General features: G+C 35.8%; 2 protein-coding genes and 3 pseudogenes across 7 annotated transcripts; 2 read left to right on the forward strand and 3 right to left on the reverse strand.

The window, feature by feature from the left end:
• The first annotated feature begins 3,052 nt into the window (after positions 1-3,052).
• Positions 3,053-4,244, forward strand: LOC104770699 (GEM-like protein 6 pseudogene; annotated as a pseudogene). The gene has a single exon (XR_015592848.1). The product of XR_015592848.1 is annotated as a GEM-like protein 6 pseudogene (transcript).
• A 983-nt stretch (positions 4,245-5,227) lies between these two features.
• Positions 5,228-6,419, reverse strand: LOC104772492 (agamous-like MADS-box protein AGL53 pseudogene; annotated as a pseudogene). Its single transcript, XR_015592847.1, has one exon. The product of XR_015592847.1 is annotated as an agamous-like MADS-box protein AGL53 pseudogene (transcript).
• Positions 6,420-8,410: 1,991 nt separating this feature from the next.
• On the forward strand, positions 8,411-12,041 carry LOC104770700 (uncharacterized). 3 transcript variants are annotated; one of them, XM_087504920.1, is made up of 6 exons: positions 8,411-8,596; positions 9,571-9,794; positions 10,020-10,176; positions 10,282-10,367; positions 10,653-10,741; positions 11,519-12,041. In XM_087504920.1, exons 1-6 carry the CDS (start codon positions 8,498-8,500, stop codon positions 11,764-11,766), a joined length of 903 nt encoding a protein of 300 aa, XP_087361046.1. In that variant the 5' UTR covers positions 8,411-8,497; the 3' UTR covers positions 11,767-12,041. The 3 variants fall into 3 exon arrangements, with proteins under 3 accessions (XP_087361046.1, XP_087361047.1, XP_010493460.1); XM_087504921.1 differs by lacking the exon at positions 11,519-12,041 and having other exon boundaries at positions 10,653-10,758; XM_010495158.3 differs by lacking the exon at positions 8,411-8,596 and having other exon boundaries at positions 8,972-9,794.
• A 634-nt stretch (positions 12,042-12,675) lies between these two features.
• LOC104770701 (uncharacterized) lies at positions 12,676-16,461 on the reverse strand (annotated as a pseudogene). Its single transcript, XR_015592846.1, has 10 exons — positions 16,116-16,461; positions 15,681-15,915; positions 15,487-15,573; positions 15,227-15,396; positions 14,727-14,866; positions 14,392-14,563; positions 13,682-14,273; positions 13,487-13,599; positions 13,157-13,400; positions 12,676-13,059 (listed from the first exon to the last, which is right to left on the reverse strand). The product of XR_015592846.1 is annotated as an uncharacterized LOC104770701 (transcript).
• Positions 16,462-16,778: 317 nt separating this feature from the next.
• Positions 16,779-18,434, reverse strand: LOC104770702 (mitochondrial intermembrane space import and assembly protein 40 homolog). The gene is made up of 4 exons (XM_010495160.3): positions 17,923-18,434; positions 17,531-17,568; positions 17,307-17,432; positions 16,779-17,137 (listed from the first exon to the last, which is right to left on the reverse strand). Exons 1-4 carry the CDS (start codon positions 18,059-18,061, stop codon positions 16,940-16,942), a joined length of 501 nt encoding a protein of 166 aa, XP_010493462.1. The 5' UTR covers positions 18,062-18,434; the 3' UTR covers positions 16,779-16,939.
• Positions 18,435-19,025: the final 591 nt, after the last annotated feature.

The following is a 19,025-nucleotide window of genomic DNA, read 5'->3' on the forward strand; positions in this document are numbered from 1 at the left end:
CTTGTAATCTAATAAATTAATAATTACTATTTTTTTGGATAATCATTTTCAGGTTACAACAAATTAATATTAAAATTCTGTTATTATATTTTGTATTAAAATACAGTGGCATTTTGTGTAATATTTTACATGGAGTAGGGTTATTTGTTTAAAGGGTTGCTTAAATAAGTATATAGATTTAGAGTTGTACATTTAATAAATACAAAATATTAATTATATACATATAGTAAGTCTACTAAACTAGTACTCCGGATCAAATTTTTTTTTTTATTATTGTATCTACATATATTGTGTCTGATTTTGTGAAAGCTGCAATTTTTTTCTTCTAGAGATTGTAACGAAAGTGATAAAAATGAATACTGCTTTGAAAATACATTACCCTCTTGATAAATAATCTCAGGGTGAGTACTATTTCATCTCTTGAGCTGCCAAAAGATAACAGAAGATTAAAAGCTTACAGTGTAGTATTCTTTTTTTTTTTCAGCAGCTTACAGTATAGTATTCAACATAAATATTATAACAAACAATATGAACACACAAGACCATATTATTTATTGGATCAGAGTGTGATATATTTCACCTACACAAACCAATTGACCAAGTTGAGATGCATATGCTTCATTGATACAAATGGGCGCGAAAATAAGAAGCGGCTATGCTCTGAAAATAAGAAGCGGCTATGCTCTGAACCTGCTTCTCTTCCGTAACCCATCTTCTGGTGTCATCGTGGAGTCCCACAATACGATTATTAGATCGTCTTTGTTTTGTTTGGGCATGAAAATAACTAGTATTTTGATCTCCAAAACGCATCTATCGACTCCTACTTTTCTGATACCAATAAATTTCTTCATCTCGATAAGCCTCTCGAAGTTTCCAGGTTAGTTCTGAAATGGTCTCAACAGAAACAGAGTCATCTGCCTGAGCGATCGCTAACTGATTTTTAATATCCTCAATGGATTCCCAACCATAAGGGACCTGAGTTTTCCGCCACTGGGAAATTGCTTGACGGCATTTAATGATCTTATCCATAAATTTGTCCGTTGGAATCGCTATCCCTGAGTCCCAGCCTTCAGAGATGGCACCAAATAGTCCCTCTTTATCAAGCCACCGTCGGTCAAACCGAAAACAGTTTCTCCCTCTCCGGACTTTATCCTCAAGTAGTGCTAGAACCGGTTTATGGTATGAAGCTACCATGGGTAAGTATTCCGTAAATGCATTACTAAAAATGTCATGTAGCTTGTCATTGGCCAAGGCGCGATCCAGACGACACCTAATTGGCTTTTTATCTCTCCATCCACACCAAGATAAACTGTCCCCAACCGAGGAAACTCTAATAAACCGCAATGTCTAATCATGGTATTAAAACCAACAAAGGAGGACGCATGTCAGAGTTTACCTCCACGCTTTTCATGATTTCCTTTTAATTCGTTAAAATCTCCAATAAGGAACCAGGGAGAATCTCTAGATAAACCAATTCGTGTTAAGCGTTCCCATACTAAGTCTCGGTTTGCTGGAACCGGATCACCATAAACAAAGGTAAAAAAGAGTGTTTGTCCTTTATAAGTAAGTTCCACATCAATCAATCTATTAGATTCAAATAAAACTGAAACATCATAATCATTATTATAAAATAAGGCTAAACCACCACTACAACCAATAGGATCAACCGTTTTTAAATTTGAAAAACCAAAATGACCAACAAAAGATTCCAAATGCGAATAAGGCTGTCTAGTTTCAGATAAAAATAAAAAATCAGGCCTATGCTTCCCCCACAAGTCCCTAAGATAACCAATAGTTGCTTTGTTTCCAAGCCCTTGGCAGTTCCAGCTTAAGATCTTCATTTATCCAGCATTGGTTTGGGTGGCTTAGATCCACCAGTTGTCCCCTTCTCCTGCTCCTGGTTCCTCGGGTTTGTGCCTTCTCCAGCTAAGTCAGTAACTTTAGGAGCAGGCCGCTTCCTTGGTGTTGTACGCAAGTAGACATTTAGCTTCTTAGAGGCATTTCCCTTAAGAGCCAAAGGTGGTTTCGCCTTGCGGACCTTGTCAACCGGTGGTGCAGCAGCGGGATCAACAGTTGCACCAACATTCATATCCGTGGGATCCTCCTCAGCTGCAATGTCATCTCCTTCAGATACTGCAGGGACCGAATGAGTCACAGCTGGTATCTCGAGAGAGATATCCGCACCATCTTCCCCCTTCTGTCCAGCAACAAGACCTCCTGATTCTGAATCTGCAAGACCTCCTGATTATATTTCTTTTTAAAAAAAATTAACATCGCGGTACACCACGAATTACTATCTAGTAATAATAATAATAAATGCATAAAAAAATCACAATGCCAACGCGGAAAGCTCCAAACCACGACGTTCCCTTCTGCATATCTCAATTTGCTTTCGCCTTATTCAAAAAAGCGTTACGTCATATTTGATTTTCATTTTTTTTTTTTTCGTGCCATGTTCCTATTAAGAAGGAAACATATCTTATCTCCTATACATGTATGTAAAGATATATGAGGAAAATTAAAATCAGGCTAAACAAAGTAGGATAAAAAAAAAAGGTTGATGTTGTAGGTTAAAAAGCTAGTCGGAGTCCAACGTCAACCAGTATGATCATGAGATCATCTCGTTCTTTCTTTTTTTCTTTGTAACTTTGCTTTTCTTTTGGCAATACATCTCTAATATACAAACTGGTTTCATATTATAAGGGATTAATTTATGATGAGTGTTGAGGGTTGAAAATGGATTGTAACATGTCACCAAATGAGTAATTGTTAACAGACTAATTAATAATTAATTAATGAGAACAATCTTAAAAAAAGTCATATCAACAGGAAGATACGCATCATTAATTATGATGCGGAAAGACAAATTAAAGCTACGTACCGACATGATAAAGAACATGTTGAGCTAAAACATTTTCATCAGTTATTGAAATTAGTTTCGAAATAATGTCCTAAACACGGACTTGGTAGTTGCAAGTCCTTTCTTTATATAAATCTCTCCTTTAACTAGATCAAGATTATTTTTCTCACAATAAAAAAGAAGAAAAAGCAAAACAAAGCATATGCTTGGTCTTCTTCTATTTGCTTTTAACCCCAAAGAAAGTGGCTTTTTCCCTGTCTTGATGACCAATCTATGACTCAGCCTTTACCACAAAGATCTCGAGTCTCAACGATTCAATGTTTTTGTATTCAACTGCCTCTTGTTTCTTTGTCTTTCCCTTTATATACCTTCTCACCAACACGGTTTCATCATCAACCATCACTCACAATTAATCTCTCTACTCTCTCCTTCTCTTTCTCACAAGATCAAGAATCAAGAATCAAAATCACCGCTAAACCATCCAAGATGACATTGAGCAGAGTTCATCAACAAGCTATTGCATTTCCCGCAGCCAAGACTGCAACGATGAGTTACTTGCCTGACCCACCTTCCATCAATAAGCTCCAAGTCCCAACTTCATCAAAGTTTTCTTTTCTAACAAGCAAAGGAAAATCAATGCTGCGAAAGAAGAAAACCGATAGCTTCACGAAAGGAGCTAGAGACCAGGACAAGTTAGAACCCAAGCTAAGTGAAACAGTCAAGAGAAAGCTATCCTTGGGAGCTAAGATCCTTCAAATGGGAGGCTTAGAGAAAATCTACAAGCGACTCTTCAAAGTCTGCGATGAAGAGAAGCTTTTCAAGGCGTACCAATGTTACCTATCCACAACCGCAGGTCCCATCTCAGGCCTACTCTTCATCTCGTCAAAAAAGATTGCATTCTGTAGCGAGAGATCCATCAAGGTGGCTTCTCCTCAGGGAGATATCTCTAGGGTTCACTACAAAGTCTCAATCCCGTTATCCAAGATCAATGGTGTGAACCAGAGTCAGAACACGAAGAAACCATCTAAGAAGTACCTTGAAGTAGTTACAGTTGATAACTTCGACTTCTGGTTTATGGGATTCGTGAGCTACCGCAAAGCATTCAACTGTCTCGAGCAAGCTTTAAACGAAGATGAGCAATAAACTGAAGTGATTTTTCTCTGAGCAGCTAATTAGTACAGGTTAAAGAAGAAACCTATCATTTCTGTTTTGACCTGTTTCAGTAGTCAGAGGATGTTAGGAAAAAGCCTCGAAGAGACTGACAATATTGTTTGTACAAACTCGTTTCTATTTTTTTTACTGCTTTACTCCATGTGGCTGCAGAGCAGTGACTTAAAGTGGGATTATTTTATATAAACAAAGATTGATTTTCCTCATGAATAAATTGTGTCACAAAGGCCTTAATTATAACTAACTAATTGATTTGCAGCTAAAAAAAGATCATTATGTACAATCTCATCATTTGTTAAACAAAAATAGTCTCTTCTTTCCCTTCTTCCTCAGCAGAGCCTGCAACGAATATAAGCAGACCCAAAAAAATAATCAGCAATTGCTTCTCTAGAAACGAAGCTTGAAGTCTTTGTATTATTGTATCTACATTTATTATCTCTGATTTTATGAAAGCTGCAGTTTTTGTCTTCTAGAGATTGTAAAGAAAGTGATAAAATGAACACAATGCTTTTGAAAATATATTACCCTCTTGATAAATAATCTCAGGGTGAGTACTATTTCATCTCTTGAGCTGCCAAAAACATAACAGAAGATTAAAAGCTTACAGTGTAGTATTCAACATACATATTATAACAAACAATATGAACACACAAGACCATATTTCACCTACACTTGAGTGTCTAATCCTACCGAGGTACATAGATTTAGTAAAGGATCATAGGACCAAGCATATGCTGATTGTCCCGGATCAAGTTTCTGACAAGCTCACAAACCAATTGACCAAGCTGAGATGCATATGCTGATTGATAAAAATGGGCGTTTAAAACTCATGGGATGGTTCCTGCTGGTAATAAAACAGACGAAGGTAACAATAAAGAAGCTGAGGTGCCAACTTCAAAGATTGAGGGTTATTCATCCGATATGCTTAAATTTCAAGCTACAACTAAGTCGGTTTCTTATTTCAATCCTTGCTTATCTTCAAAGATGAATATGTATCAAATGTAAACTTAAAGTGGGATTATTATTTTATATAAACAAAGATTGACTACTATTCATATGAACGAATTGTTTTACGAGTCCTTATCTCTCTAACTGTTTTGCAGCTGAAAAAAGCCAGAGCCTGCACCGAACCAGTCACTGTCTCTCTGATTTTTGTTTTCCAGAGACTGTAACGAAAGTGATAAAATAGATCATTCACAGAAACAACAAGGTTCAATTTACTCAATTAGTTTACTTGTCTGCATCAATTACAGACATTTAACATTCAATGTGATCTATTGCAGACTATGTTAGAAACTTGAGAGAAAAATACATTCATACAATTGGCAAAACATACAATTCAAAGGATGATACAAAAATTCATAACAAACCCTAAATAACTCATACATAATCTAACTTCGTCGTAATCATACACAAGAAGAGAACATCATTGGATCTGCAAAATACGGAGTCTGATTCCAGTCCGCAAACTGATCATCAAAGTGGACAAGTGGTGGGGTTTGTGTCTGCATCAGAGGAGGAAAGACCATGGGAATGGGAAGATCAAAGTTGTTACTTGTTAGAAACGAGCCTTGTGCCCCAAGTGAAGCCGAACTCATCGATGGGTCAAAGGTAGAAACAGAGTCAGGGAGTTGACAGAAGCTACCGTTGTCATGGTTATAGAGAAAGAGTGAAACTTTGCTCTGATGTTGTTGAGTCAACGATGGCGTCGATAGGTTTTGCTCTGTTTCTGACACACCACCGCTCATCAATGATGGATCTGTTGTGAAGAAGCCGGCGGAAGACACCAAAGGGTTCTGATCGGGTTGTTCTGTCTGGTTCTGTAACACCCGAAGAAGGTTATCTTGAAACACCCGTAGATTACTCTCTAACGAAGCCTCCATCTCCAAAAGTTTCTCAGAGAATCTCTTGTCATTGATATCTAAAGATGTCATCTTGTCGGTCTTCTTATTCAGAAACTGAGAAAGGTTTGTGCTTTTCTTGCGTCTCTCGCTATCGTTGAGTTTGCTGTATCTCTCTGCCATGTCTCGAACCTTGGATTGATCTTCCGGCCATGTCCCGACGAGATCTCCGTCGCGGTTGTAGTATATAACACAGAGTTCGACATCACAAAGGATCGAAAGCTCGGAGGCTTTCTTAAACATGGTCTTCTCTCTCGAAGCAAGATTTGTTGTCTTCTTTGATACGGAAGAGAGCGAGGGCTTGAAACACTTGCGGTTCCTCACCGACAACATTGAAGAAGAAGAAGAAGCCAACATTGAAGAAGAAGAAGAAGAAGAAGAAACCATTGTTGTACGTTGTTTTGTTTGTTTTACTGCAGAGAGAAGAAAAAAGTAGAAGAAGAAGCTTTTTAGTTTCCTTTGATGAGAATTAGGGTAAACACACACACAACTTCAGAAAATTCGATTTTCCATATTTCTCTTCATTAATGATATGAAATACGCGTTTACTAATTTTCCTTTTTTTCGTTTTTATATAAATATATATAAGTAATTGTAATTTTCCTCTTTTTCGTTTGTTGTCACAATCTGGATTGGATTCTCTCTTTCAAAAGAAAGTTTCATTAGAATAAACTTTAACTCTCTTTCAACATGCAAAGCTGCACATTCCTCCATTCCCACACAGCCACACGTTACACAGACAACAAGTTATTTTATGACAAAAAAGGACAGAAGCATATAAGGCATAAGTCTTACTGTAGTAGAAGCTGAGAACTTTTCCGCAATTTGTGAGACAATTACTACTACACTGGATGCTGTAACCTTCTCTCTCAATAGATAACGTAGCTGCTTGCCATATATCCAGGTAACCAGTCTATTCAAAGCCACATGCATGTGAAGGATTAAAGCCAGAGTTCAAATGGCAAATGTTACTTATACCGCAAGGGAAACATTGTATGAAGCATGACCAGTATGAAAGGTCTTCTCTATATTGCTCTGCATCACTGGATCTAAGGGAACCAGTAACCACTATCTCGTACACAACCAACCAGAAACAGCTCAGCGAACATAAAAGAAACTTAATTAACATCTTAATATCAAGATGTAAACTGACAAGTAGTGGCTTAGTTTTACAGGAAGTCATCAAGAGGGCATGATTTCTCAAAGTAAATTGATAAACTTACGGCAAGCGATCTTGTGATTGTCATTGGCAAACAACACCTACACAAGCTTCCCCTGAAATCAGAAAGTAGCAAATGAAAATTGCAAAAAACTAAGAATAAGTCAACAGAAAACAACAACTCTTAAATCATATTAATTAGCATGATATATCTCTATCCCACAAACCAATATACTGAGGAAACTAAAATGATCCAGATCAAAATTTCCAGTAGACCTCAATCCTAATCTTTGCTATATTCAACATATAATCTCTCATTCATTGAAAAAGATATTAACCTTTCGGTTCCTGTCATCCAAAGGCTGAACTTCAACAGCAAGATACAAATCAACATCATCAGCAGTGACGAGGTAATGTGGCTGTCAACACAGTTGTTACAAAATATTGAGACAAGTGAAAGACTTCTTAGTATTTAGACCAGGAGGCAGGGAGTCCACACTCAGTTACCTGGTTGCACAAACATCTCAAAAGCTGCCTGACTAACTGACTGGTACACACACGAAACGCATATTTGATCATCAAAATATGTTTGGTCAAGAGAGTCCGTAGAGCCAAATTTAAACCAAGTAACTTGTAAGAAAAAAAACTAAGAGTCAAGAGTCAACGACAAACAAAGAGGCAAAGATATGTCGAACATGACAGATCATATCAAATCTGTAATTAAATAGTTTATCTAATCGTTAACATATGATGTAATTTGACATTAACAAAAAGTGTTACGAAATGTGAGTTGAGATACATTTTTGCCTTAGTCTAAAAGAAAGATTTTGTGATTGGAGGGGTTTATGCTTTTTCTGTCATGTAAATGGGATGGCCTAGCCATGCACCCTCTTCAGTCTTCTCTGCTCTGTCATTTCCACGTAGATCTTATTGCTACTCTTACTTTGACAATAACCAAAAAACCAAACACACTCTGAACAAGATAATTCCATACTAATTTGTAATTGAAAAAAACCATAGATGGTTAAACACATTCTCATACTGTATATAGAAATAAATATCACTTACAAGTTACAACAACATATTATTAATATTTTTAGCAAATAAAAAAGAAGATAGTCTAAAGTTTTAATTTATTTTTGGAAAAACTGGCAATATATTGAATTCACAAAGACTGAAGAGACCAATATTAAATAGAGACCTTATTAATTATGCAATATATGGAAATATATATAAATAAAATTTAGTTTGTTGCCAAAAAAAAAAAAAAGCAGCTCTAATTAAATTATTTTCCTTGAATTTTATTATTCCATTCTCTTTATAATTTCATATTGATTTAATTTTTCAGATTTCTTAAACTTTGATACATCTTGAAATCCTCAATAATATTCATAAGAAAAAAGTAAAATGGAAAATATCATTAGCAAAATGATTGGGAGAAAGACTAATTTTGAGAGGTTTCTCGAATGTTCGACTCCACGTGTCCCGATTCACTATTACACTCAGGTAAATTTAGATTTAGTTGTTTGTTTTTATCCATTTTTATAAAGAAAATTGTTTGAACGAACATTCTCGAATCTAATTTCGAGAAATTTGTCGAACGTTCTTTTCCACGTGTCTTGATTCTATATAATTTTCAAATAATGTTATATTTATTTGGTTTTTAATCCTTTTCATAAATATTTTGTTTGAACAAACATTCTCGAATCTAATTTTGAGAAGTTTCTCGAACATTCTCAATTCCAACAAAACAATATGTAATCATTTTGAACAAATTAAAATTTATTTTTTTAAAATCTTTTGTGTAGAAAGCAAAGAACAATCAAATCAATCAAAATCAATTATCATGAATAAAACCCATTAACAGATCTAACATGAGCTATAGGTACTGGTACATATAAATTATGTTATGGTTTACATATAGATTTACAAATACGATCGTGTAATCTACTTTGGTATCCCTGTTCTTCAAATGGATCGTCTTAGGTCGTCAACTACTCTAGACAAATCTCGGTTTATTGTATTAGATCTCTTGTTTTAGTTCTCTAGAAAAGGATCACAATTCTTTAGATCTACCATGCATGTGTGTTCTCCTGTTCATCATCCTTTGATAAAAAAAATATTATGTATGTGGATAAACAAAAACGAATAGATTTGGTCAAAGTCTTGAAATAAGTAATAGTAATGTTATAGTGGTAAAAGGCGACTAATTAAATACGTTTAGTCGTTGACATTATTACCATGATTGCCATATTAATTTTTCGTTATTATAACAACATCTTAGCCAAGATTGAATACTAGTTTTTATTTGGGTAATTTATGTTAAATTATAATGTTGAGGGACCCGTCTACACATTAGAAACAGAACGAGGGCTGTTTAAGAATTTGTTAAAGTTATGGTCTTATTCCAACCCGGTTTAAGGATCCGAATAGTGAAATCGGGTTTACTAATCTCAAAATCTCTGGTTTTGCTGACAAAGGGATCGTCGTCATCATCAGGAGCCACAGCAGAAGATGAAGAAGTGAGAAGGCCTCACATCGTCCTTCAAGACATTTGGTCTACCGTTGATAAGTGGAGCTCCTTTGGTCGTAAAGTTTCTCTTTCCGTGGAAGGCTTCGACGAGAAGGTTAACCATCACTTTGTTCCTTCACTCTCTGCCATTCAGATCTTCACCCTCAAACCCTTCACTGATGATGATCCAAGGTTCGATTTTTATTGTCTTATTGCTTCATTGGTAACAAGATTTGATATGAAAGTATGTGGCTTTGTGGTGGAATTGAGTATGAGGGTCTAGTTTTGTCAAGTGTTCATAAGGAGGGAGCTATAAAGTTTATGTCTTTTTGAATTTTTCTCAAGAGTCTTGTGTGTTTATGATTAGAATTTGACTATTGTAGTGTAGCTCTTTCAAGTAATTGATTCTGAATGTAGGAGCTCTGCCACTGGAATAGATGATGGTACAGAGTCAGGATCTGCTGAACCTGACTCTTCTGACAAACGGATTGTGAATGCTGATCACTTGGGCTACCTTTATTTTCAATATAATGAGACAGATAAGCCGTTCAAAAGACAACCTCTTACTCCCATGGTATCTTATAGTAATCTTTATTTTCCCTTTTGGTGTTGGATTGGTTCTCCACAAATCATTGGTTAATGGAAAGTGTTTTTGTCTTCTTGTTTATGTATTTTGTAGATCAATGAACTAGCTACGAAGCACCCTGGATTGACTACTCTGTCGAGTTCAGAGCTTTCTCCATATAGCTGGATTTCGATTGCTTGGTATGTCGTGTTTTCTTATTATCTTGTTCAGTTTTAGCATGTTCTTAATTACTTATCTCTCAATTAGGCTACAAAGTGATTACTTAATTGTTCACCGTCTCTCCATGAGGCATATTACTACATATATATATATATCTGCTTGTCATTTCACAATAACTTGCTTTTTATATGATTCATGCATGCTTCCCATGATGTATATTGTGATGTTAGTTGCTGTCTTACTCCAAATATATAATTTATCCGTAAATCCTAATTGTGATTATATTTGAATTGGAATTATTTTAGGTATCCCATTTATCCAATTCCACCAAATGACAACGAGGATATGTCTACCGCTTTCCTAACGTACCATTCACTGATGCCAAACTTTCCAGGTACTTTGGTCATTTGAGACTTAACAATTATACATAAGATGTAAAAGTTGTGCGTGCTAAACTATCTTGCATGTGCTTTAGAGTATTCAAGTGTTAGATAAAGTAGTACTTCAACAGACTTGTACATATAGTTCCCGTACTTTGTTCTTGTTAGGTTGTATTCGACTTTGGAAAATGATGATTGGTTATAGTGATATACTGATATGCATATCTGGAAATCATCTTTATATAACTAATAGATATGCAAAAGATTAAGTTATTGAGGTTGATTGATTTACAGTAGTACCTTAATCATGGGAGAATTAAAGGATTATGATTGTGTTTTCCTATTTAGCTCTCTCAATTTAATTAGCTCTTGAAGAGAAGTAGAGGTTATGCTTTAAGTTGAGTAATAATAGGGGATTAGTCTCTTTTTGGTATTAATTTGTTATAGATAACATGAGATGGAGAAGTTGCATATACCAATCCTAGCCACTCTTTTCTCTGCATGAAAGTCTTATATATCTTCAGTTTCTAAATACGTTTTCTTGTTTTAACAAGACACTTACTTCCTTTTAGCTAAATAAGTAAGGGTCTCTGAGCTTGATTCTATTATTTTCTTAGAGCAAAGTCAGTCTTTTAGCAAGTATAACTAGTTAACTTCTGGTCATCGTATTGGTGTTGATATCATAAGCTTTTTGGTTTTGTAAACAAGTGTTTGATTGATTACATTTTCCATGTTTCTTCATCATCATTTTCTTAGATATTAACTAGTTTTTTGCTTGTGATTTCTCTCAGAAACAAATGGTAAAGATGTTAAGGGGGAAGAAAAAGGAGCGTCAGGTGCAACAAAAGTTGAACTTCCTCCATTTGCTGCAGTGACTTACAAGGCCTTTGGTAATGTGTGGATCATGCCTGGGACATCAGACAAACAGAAGATAGAGATGCTTGAGAAGTCTGCTTCCTCATGGCTGAAATCACTCGGCTTCTTTCACAATGACTTCAACTTCTTTATGTCCCGGAAGTTTTGTGGAGTGCCCAAATGATGTGGTCGTGCTGGTGAAATGTTAAGGACAGCAATGGGATCTTGTCGTCATATGAAAACATTCTGCTGGTAAAGAAGTCTATCTTTCTCTCTCTCTCCCTCTCAGACTCTTTCTCAAACTCTTTCTCAGACTCTTTCTCAAACTCTTTCTCAAACTCTTTCTCAGACATTGATGTTATGTTTTTGCTCCTGCTGTTATTTACTTTGAGGATTTTTTTTTTTTTCAAGTGGATATTACTAGCTAATATTTGGGGTCTATTTGATAAGATTTTCATATATTTAGGTCTAAATTGCTTTAACATATTGGAATAGACCATTTTTTATCGATGGTCAAAACTCATCATCATTTGTTTTCTTCTGTTTTTCCATGTTAAGAATTGCATTATAATTGGACTAGACTTTGATTTTGCATTTTTAGATCTAAATTGCATGGTATAACATATTTATCGATGGTCAATTTTATGATAGTCTTCAAGATGTAAATAGTTGTGCTTGGATTTCATCTAATAGTTTTTGTTTGTACTAGTAGTATATTAAACCCATAATGGAATGAATAAAATAGTTCAATGATATCAGGAAACCCCATATTGTTTGGGCGCACACCATGTACTGTAACCCTTAATCTAGAAGAAACCTATCCCCGAATACATATGTTTACGTATTTTAACATATTGTATACATGCATATCTCAAACTAATCTACTATATTACGGTATATGGTATACAAACATCAAACTATAAAACCCATCTAACTCCTTAAAACGTTCATATTATATTGAATAACTAAAACTAAAATTAAGTTACGTCTACTAGACTACTACATTAAAATAGATGAAAGAAAATGGTTTTTCATTAGGGGTAGTTTCATCCTTTTCAGTGACTTTGCCGAATGAAGATGAGACCAACTTTAATTTGTGAAACGAATTTGTGCAAATTACTTCTGATGAAACGAATTTGTGCGTCTCACATGTCTGAATAAACCTGAATCTTACTTTGAATGGGGAAGAACGAAAATCCTAAAATCAAAAGCAAGTCTAGAAAGAGAGACAATGCGTGTGAGAGCGTCATTTCTTCTTCTTCTTGCCATCATCGGGTCTAATGAGCTGAACAGGAGCTGCTGGTACCCTAAACCACCATTCTCTTATCCGCCTCTCTAACCGGTCACTACTCGCTTTCCTCCACCCGACTTCCCTCGTGAACCACTCTACAAACGCAATCGTTATCAAGTACTTCACTGGAACAACCGCCAATATAACTGCCACAGCCACAAGCGATATAGCTGTTGTATCTGTAGCCTGAAACATATTTAGAGAGACAAGAGTGTTATTATTATCAACCACAGACTCTCCGATTTATTTTAAGCCGTCATCATTAGTTTTTGTAACATTATACCTGAGGAAGAATTGCAAGAGTAATGGCTCTTATCTTGAGGAGACCAACGTTAACTGCTTGGATTAGCGACTCAAACTGGCTGATTGCGTCTTGTAGCACGAGTAGCTGCTCCACTGCGTTTTTACTTGGTGGAGCCTTCACTCGAACAGCTTTTGGCTCTTTCCCTTTGTTGAACTGCTTACGCCACAACATCACTATAGCCACTATGACTAATATTGACGGTAGTATGAAACCAATCCACCCACTGCACAACATAACAAGATCTTAGTCTCATCACATTTGTCACTCTAATCAAACTTTTTCATCATGTCTTCAAATTTGAAATCTTACCTGATGATCAAATAGCTGACTAAGATCATGAACACTGTTGATTTATAAGGATCTTGCCAAGAGGCTAAGAGATTTATACGCAAGCCTAGTTTGATGAAAGGTAACAATAGCTCCTGGAATGTGACTATCGGTTAATATAGTACTATAAAGCAAAGAAAAAAGGAAAAAGATGAAGAAAGAAGCATCTCATGATACCTTCATAACTGCAACGTTAGTGTCAATTCCTTCTACTTTCACTTGTTCCACAGTCGCCTGAGCAGCTTCAGCCCTGTCCGTGTCTAGGATTGACTGTTTCAGAGCTATCTCCAATGGACTCGTCTCCCCAACACAAAAATCTCCTATGATTGTCATTTCTTCACCCATATTTGTCCCAGTCTCTAGATTCAAGCCAAAATGCTCAAGCAATTTGAGTGAGACTGGAGATAAGTTTGAGGGCCATTTCATATACTGAACAAAATCGGCATCAGAAGGAACATCGGTGGTTATGCGAGAGACACGGCTGGATAGAGCTTCTAAGACCATATCTCCACCAGGGAGACTTTCTGCCAGATTAAAAATAAGCAGTGTTTTGTATTGGGAAGAGAAGACTTGAAAAGCTTCCTTTATCGCACGGTACCGGAATATGCCAAGGATTGCTCTTGCAAGTATTTCTGATCGTTGAATCCCTTTAAAGTTGTATCTTCGTATGAACCACTGTACACGAAGGATCTCCAGACATACTCCCAACCAGTAGTCTCGACGAGCATTGCCTTTAAACTCTGTAAATTCAAAATATACCGGCTCTGACCTGTACATACATAACAAGATAAAGCAAAATACATAAATCCACGAGCACAGAATTTGTGAAGAATCGTAAACGAGACAGACATAAGACTATAGACTATATAGTCCATTAGCACACTTACACTAGAATTGATTTGTACATGATGGCTTTATCAAAGATGCGAGCACCCAATGGCCCTGTCAACTCAGGTTTGATGACCTGTTTTGTGTCTTCAGTGAGATCATATCGCATGGGCTTATCACCACCACCCATTGAATCAAAATATAGAGCACAGTTGGTAAGTGTCAGTTTACCTACAAAAGGAAATGCTTGATAAATATTGAGATGGAAACAAAACCAACCAATTAGAACCACAGTTTTCATCTTTCTCCTTTTGCTTAAGGTATAATATAATGCCACTGCAGAAGGTTAGAATAAATAAAATGACTATATGCAGAGATCTCTCCAGAAGTTTACCAGGCCATGCTGAGATGCCCACGTGTTTAAGAACCGGTAAAACAGGATTTGCACCATCCATATCAAGAACTATTTCTCCCTTGCCAAGCTGAAGATTGGCAGCTGAAGGTCCTAGAGTGCTTTTTGCAGCCTTGAAAATCCTACAAATATAAGAGGGCAAGAAAAAGATTGAAAAAAGATTGATTACTGCTTTGGATAATGGATAGCATTAAATGAGCCACAGAAAAATTAAATCATCTTCAACATTAGAAGTTAATATTAAGTAGCAAGCAATACTCTTTTGACGTAATATGTTGTCAGCTAAGGGATCATTAGGCGTGTTTGAGGTAAGAATAAGTAAGTAGATACTACAGAAGTAGACTGAAGTATTTAAAGTACCAGAAAAGGAGACCAAGATTTCAAAACCACCAATGTGTTATAACGCTTAGATGGTGCATCACGTAAACCAAATGCAGAAAAGTATATTAAAGGAATGGAAATAAGTAGTGGTAAGTTCATACTTGTCAAGTGTGCGGATGTATTTGTCATATACAAGAAAATGAAGCCTGTGGGCTGACGAGCTAGTCAGTGCATCAAAAAGATTATGTACAGTTATTGCATCTGCAATGGCAGGACAAACCGGAGCAATTCTTGCAAAAGCCTCCTGTCCAACAGACTTTTTTTCATCAACCTAATAAGCAAAATTTTCAGGAGAGAAGTCAGTTCAGTTCTTCCAATCATGAATAATGCATAAACAAAGGAAGTCGAAAATGGTAATAACCTGCAAAGCCATATTTGTGGGACTAGAATAGAATAGCGACCACCCATCCTCATCCTCTAAGTCCTGCTTGGAGGGAGATGCTGCATCCTAAACTTGGCAAATTTGAGACAAAAACAAGAAGATCAATTCAAATATTTCTGTTTAAGTAAATAAAAACGCCAAAAAATGGAAACCAGATAGATAAGATTTCTCACTTTGTTCTCCTGCTCACTTGTGACACTTGGTGTCTCCCAAGCAAGCATCATATCAAACATAAGCTGACGGAACTCTGGATCACTTAGGTAATCAGGCTTCTTCATAACTTGGTGAAGCGCATGAAAAGAGCAGAACTCTAAAAAGTTTCTTGCATATGTCAAGAGCTGCTTAACACTCTCAGGCAACTCAACATCAAAATGATGCTGCAGGTCTTCTGTGGCTATTTCAAGGATCCTGCAAATTGGCAAACCCCAAAGAAATTTCCCTAAAATCAATTCACAAATCACCAATTCCCAAGTATAGCCCAGAACAGTAAGGAATAATCACATCGCGTAATAAAGATTAAGCAATCGCAAGTATAGCTCAGGATCCGAAACGTATATGAATCTCGACAATGTTGAGAGAGAGAGAGAGAGAGAGAGAGAGTAGTTTACTTGGAACAACGGGAGACGACGGAATTAGCAAGAAGAGAGAGAGCTGAGGAATAGGTTTCGGGGAAGCGATAGGAGACGGAGAAGCATCACCATGAGCAGAGGACGATTTCTTCCGATGGAATAAAGATTTCAAAGAACTCTGATGCGTCCTCATGAAATTCTCCAGCGCTCCAACTTTCGCACCGCCGCCACCGTCTTCTTCCATCGGAAAATCACCACAATGAATGAATCAGATCAGAATTGGTAAAATCGTAACCCTAGATTGCTTCTCGGATTCACTTCCCGAATTAGATTCCTCTCTTTCTTATATTGCTTTCTTTGTGTGCAAGCTTCGCAGACTCCTCCTTAGTACGCAACTGTACTATGCAGAGAGATCTCTCCTTATCCGTGCACGCCTCTCGCAGTATTCTTTAGTGAGAGAGGATTAGTTTTTTGAAACACAAGAAGATTAGTTAATGCGATTTTAATTAACTAAAAACCATTATTAACAATCTAATTAGTATCTCTAATCAAACTGAATTAAACCGTTCGGTTATTGTAATTCAACCTAACTCTGTAGTTTAAACCGTTTGGTTTACTACCTTAGATTAACACAATGATAAATCAATTTGTTATTATTATTTTCTTTGTTCGACGATTCAGTTTGTTAGTGAACGTAACAACTAAAAAATCTCAAAACATTTTATTTAAATAATTTAAAAAAAAAGAGAACAATGTTGATCTACACGACCATTGATAATGGTCTTCTTTAACTCTCTTCTGTTTGTTGTCATGTAGAGGAAACAATAGGTACTAATTGCTGACTACATTGTTGTTTTGATCTTCTAAAGCTTGGATTTGTTGCTGCGAGGCGGGTCTTTCGCCCAGAGAGGTGGGATGATTCTCTGGTCTTGCACAGGCGGCTGCTCTTCCTTTTTCTCGGTTTTTTCTTCTTCGTCCTCTGTAACCGATTTAGAGAATGCATCCGGGTTGGCTTTTATACAGCTTTGCAATGCTATAAATGGATTCACACAGTCTGATCCCTGCAACAACAACAACAACAACATATACAATATCTTTTGTGAAGCTTGCCTTCTAAAATGGCACAAAAAATGTAATAACGAAAAAGACAACTGTCGCCAATGTTAATGAGTATCTGAGTTGAGGTTACACTATCCAAAAACAATCTAATAACGTTCAGTAACAAATTACCTTTTCTTCAGCAGTGCTTTTGAGAAAGCAAAGGAACGCCTCAGAGAACTGAGAGCCACAAGAGCCATTACGCAAATCTGCTATGCAAGGACAATCAAGAGATCTCTGTGCCTTTGCTTCAAGCGACTGATGGATTTGGTATTTGTCAGAAAACTAGGTAATTATTTCAAAGCAAAAGAAGCTTGTGGATATAAACTGAATAAAGAACGAAGTTGAAAAATAACCTCATTCTCATTCTCATCTTCACCATAAGCAGCAGCTTCTGTGATATTGAAGAGAGAGTATACAATAATGTCATATATCGCAGAGACCAAACAACAGAGAGAATACACATAAAAGTGTTTCTTGAGGGATACAAAGATAGAATCCATAAAGCTTTCTTAAAAACCAAAACTGGATTAGAAGGTTGTATTCCCATAGAAACTAAAAATATCAAAAGACTTGAGAATCTTCCTACAAGCAAGAACAATACTTTTTGAATTGATAATATGGAGAATCGCAAATTTCAATACTACATCACCAATTTCATCATTACCAATCAAACACAGGACAAAAGCAATCTCCAATTCCATAAAAGCGAGATACAGAACACCCACAAAAAGTAACGATTACGAACCAGCGAGGAGAGAATCCATCGATGTCAACGAAGTATTATCGCCATGAGAATCACGCGGCGAATTCGTAGAAGGAGAAGGAGTGTTCGTCGTCGTCGTTGTCGTTGGAATTGAGTTCTCGTCACTCTGAGCTTGACCCATCTTGAGAATTACTTACTGCTAAAACCTCCGATTAGGAATTTGGTTAGCCGCCGAAGAGAGATCCATCCCCTCTCTTAAGAAATGCGGCGACTTTACCCAGTCAATTTCTAAAATCGAAATCAAAACATGGCCCAGATAAGTCAATATGGGCCGGGCTTTAAATTATTTGTTGTCAATTGTTTTGATCACCATTATTGGTTGAATAAAAGAACCACAAAACTCAAATAGCGAAAAGTTCAATTTTTCCCTAACGATAGAAATTATAAACAACAGCAAAAGAAAAGAAAAAAAAAAGTTAAGTATAATGATTTGAATCTTAGGTTGTCAAAGTGAAAGTAGGGTCAAACTTTTTTAATATAAAACCCAGAAACACAAAAATTGGCTTTGTGAATCTTATCGACATATATAACGACTCCCATTATCATCAATTCTTCTGGCTGTCAATATCGAAACACACTTTTTCTCGCATTCAAATTTTGAAGACCAAAATAAAAAAAATAAAAATAAATAAAAATTTGAAGACCTTTTTCGTTAGTTAATAATTATATTTATAGACTAAGGATTAGTGCAAACTATTTTATTACTTTTTTTTGGGGTTTTATAAAACTAATGAAAAGATTCTAAATAATATAATGTTCTTTCCGCTTTATAATTAATATACTGATTTCTTAATTTATAAATCAAATATAATATTGAAAATTAAGATCAAAATATTTTAAATTAAAAATATAATAATTGTTTTGAAGTTTTTAAGTTACCAACACCAAACTATAATTAACTAGATGAGAACCCGCCCGATGTGCGGGTTTAAAGTTTTATAAATTATATTAAAATTTATTATACGTTATTTATAAATTTTATTTTTGTTATAATACACTGAGTTATATCCATTTACAAATCTTTTATGTATGTTACTATTAAAAATATTTTTTTTATACCTAAATATATTATATGTTACAAATAT

The sequence above is a fragment of the Camelina sativa genome, chromosome 20, assembly GCF_030686135.1.
Source record: "Camelina sativa cultivar CO46 ecotype springtype chromosome 20, ASM3068613v1".
NCBI lineage: Eukaryota > Viridiplantae > Streptophyta > Magnoliopsida > Brassicales > Brassicaceae > Camelina > Camelina sativa.

What these genes read in the sequence shown, in the direction of transcription:
- LOC104770700 (XM_087504920.1), top strand. Translation starts at nt 8,498, where the DNA reads ATGGAAAATATCATTAGCAAAATGATTGGGAGAAAGACTAATTTTGAG. An exon ending in CGATTCACTATTACACTCAG is followed by an intron (nt 8,597 to 9,570) that starts GTAAATTTAGAT and finishes TTGCTGACAAAG; the next exon opens with GGATCGTCGTCATCATCAGG. An exon ending in ACTGATGCCAAACTTTCCAG is followed by an intron (nt 10,742 to 11,518) that starts GTACTTTGGTCA and finishes GATTTCTCTCAG; the next exon opens with AAACAAATGGTAAAGATGTT.
- LOC104770702 (XM_010495160.3), bottom strand. Translation starts at nt 18,061, where the DNA reads ATGGGTCAAGCTCAGAGTGACGAGAACTCAATTCCAACGACAACGACG. An exon ending in GATGGATTCTCTCCTCGCTG is followed by an intron (nt 17,569 to 17,922) that starts GTTCGTAATCGT and finishes TCAATATCACAG; the next exon opens with AAGCTGCTGCTTATGGTGAA. An exon ending in AAAGCACTGCTGAAGAAAAG is followed by an intron (nt 17,138 to 17,306) that starts GTAATTTGTTAC and finishes TTGTTGTTGCAG; the next exon opens with GGATCAGACTGTGTGAATCC.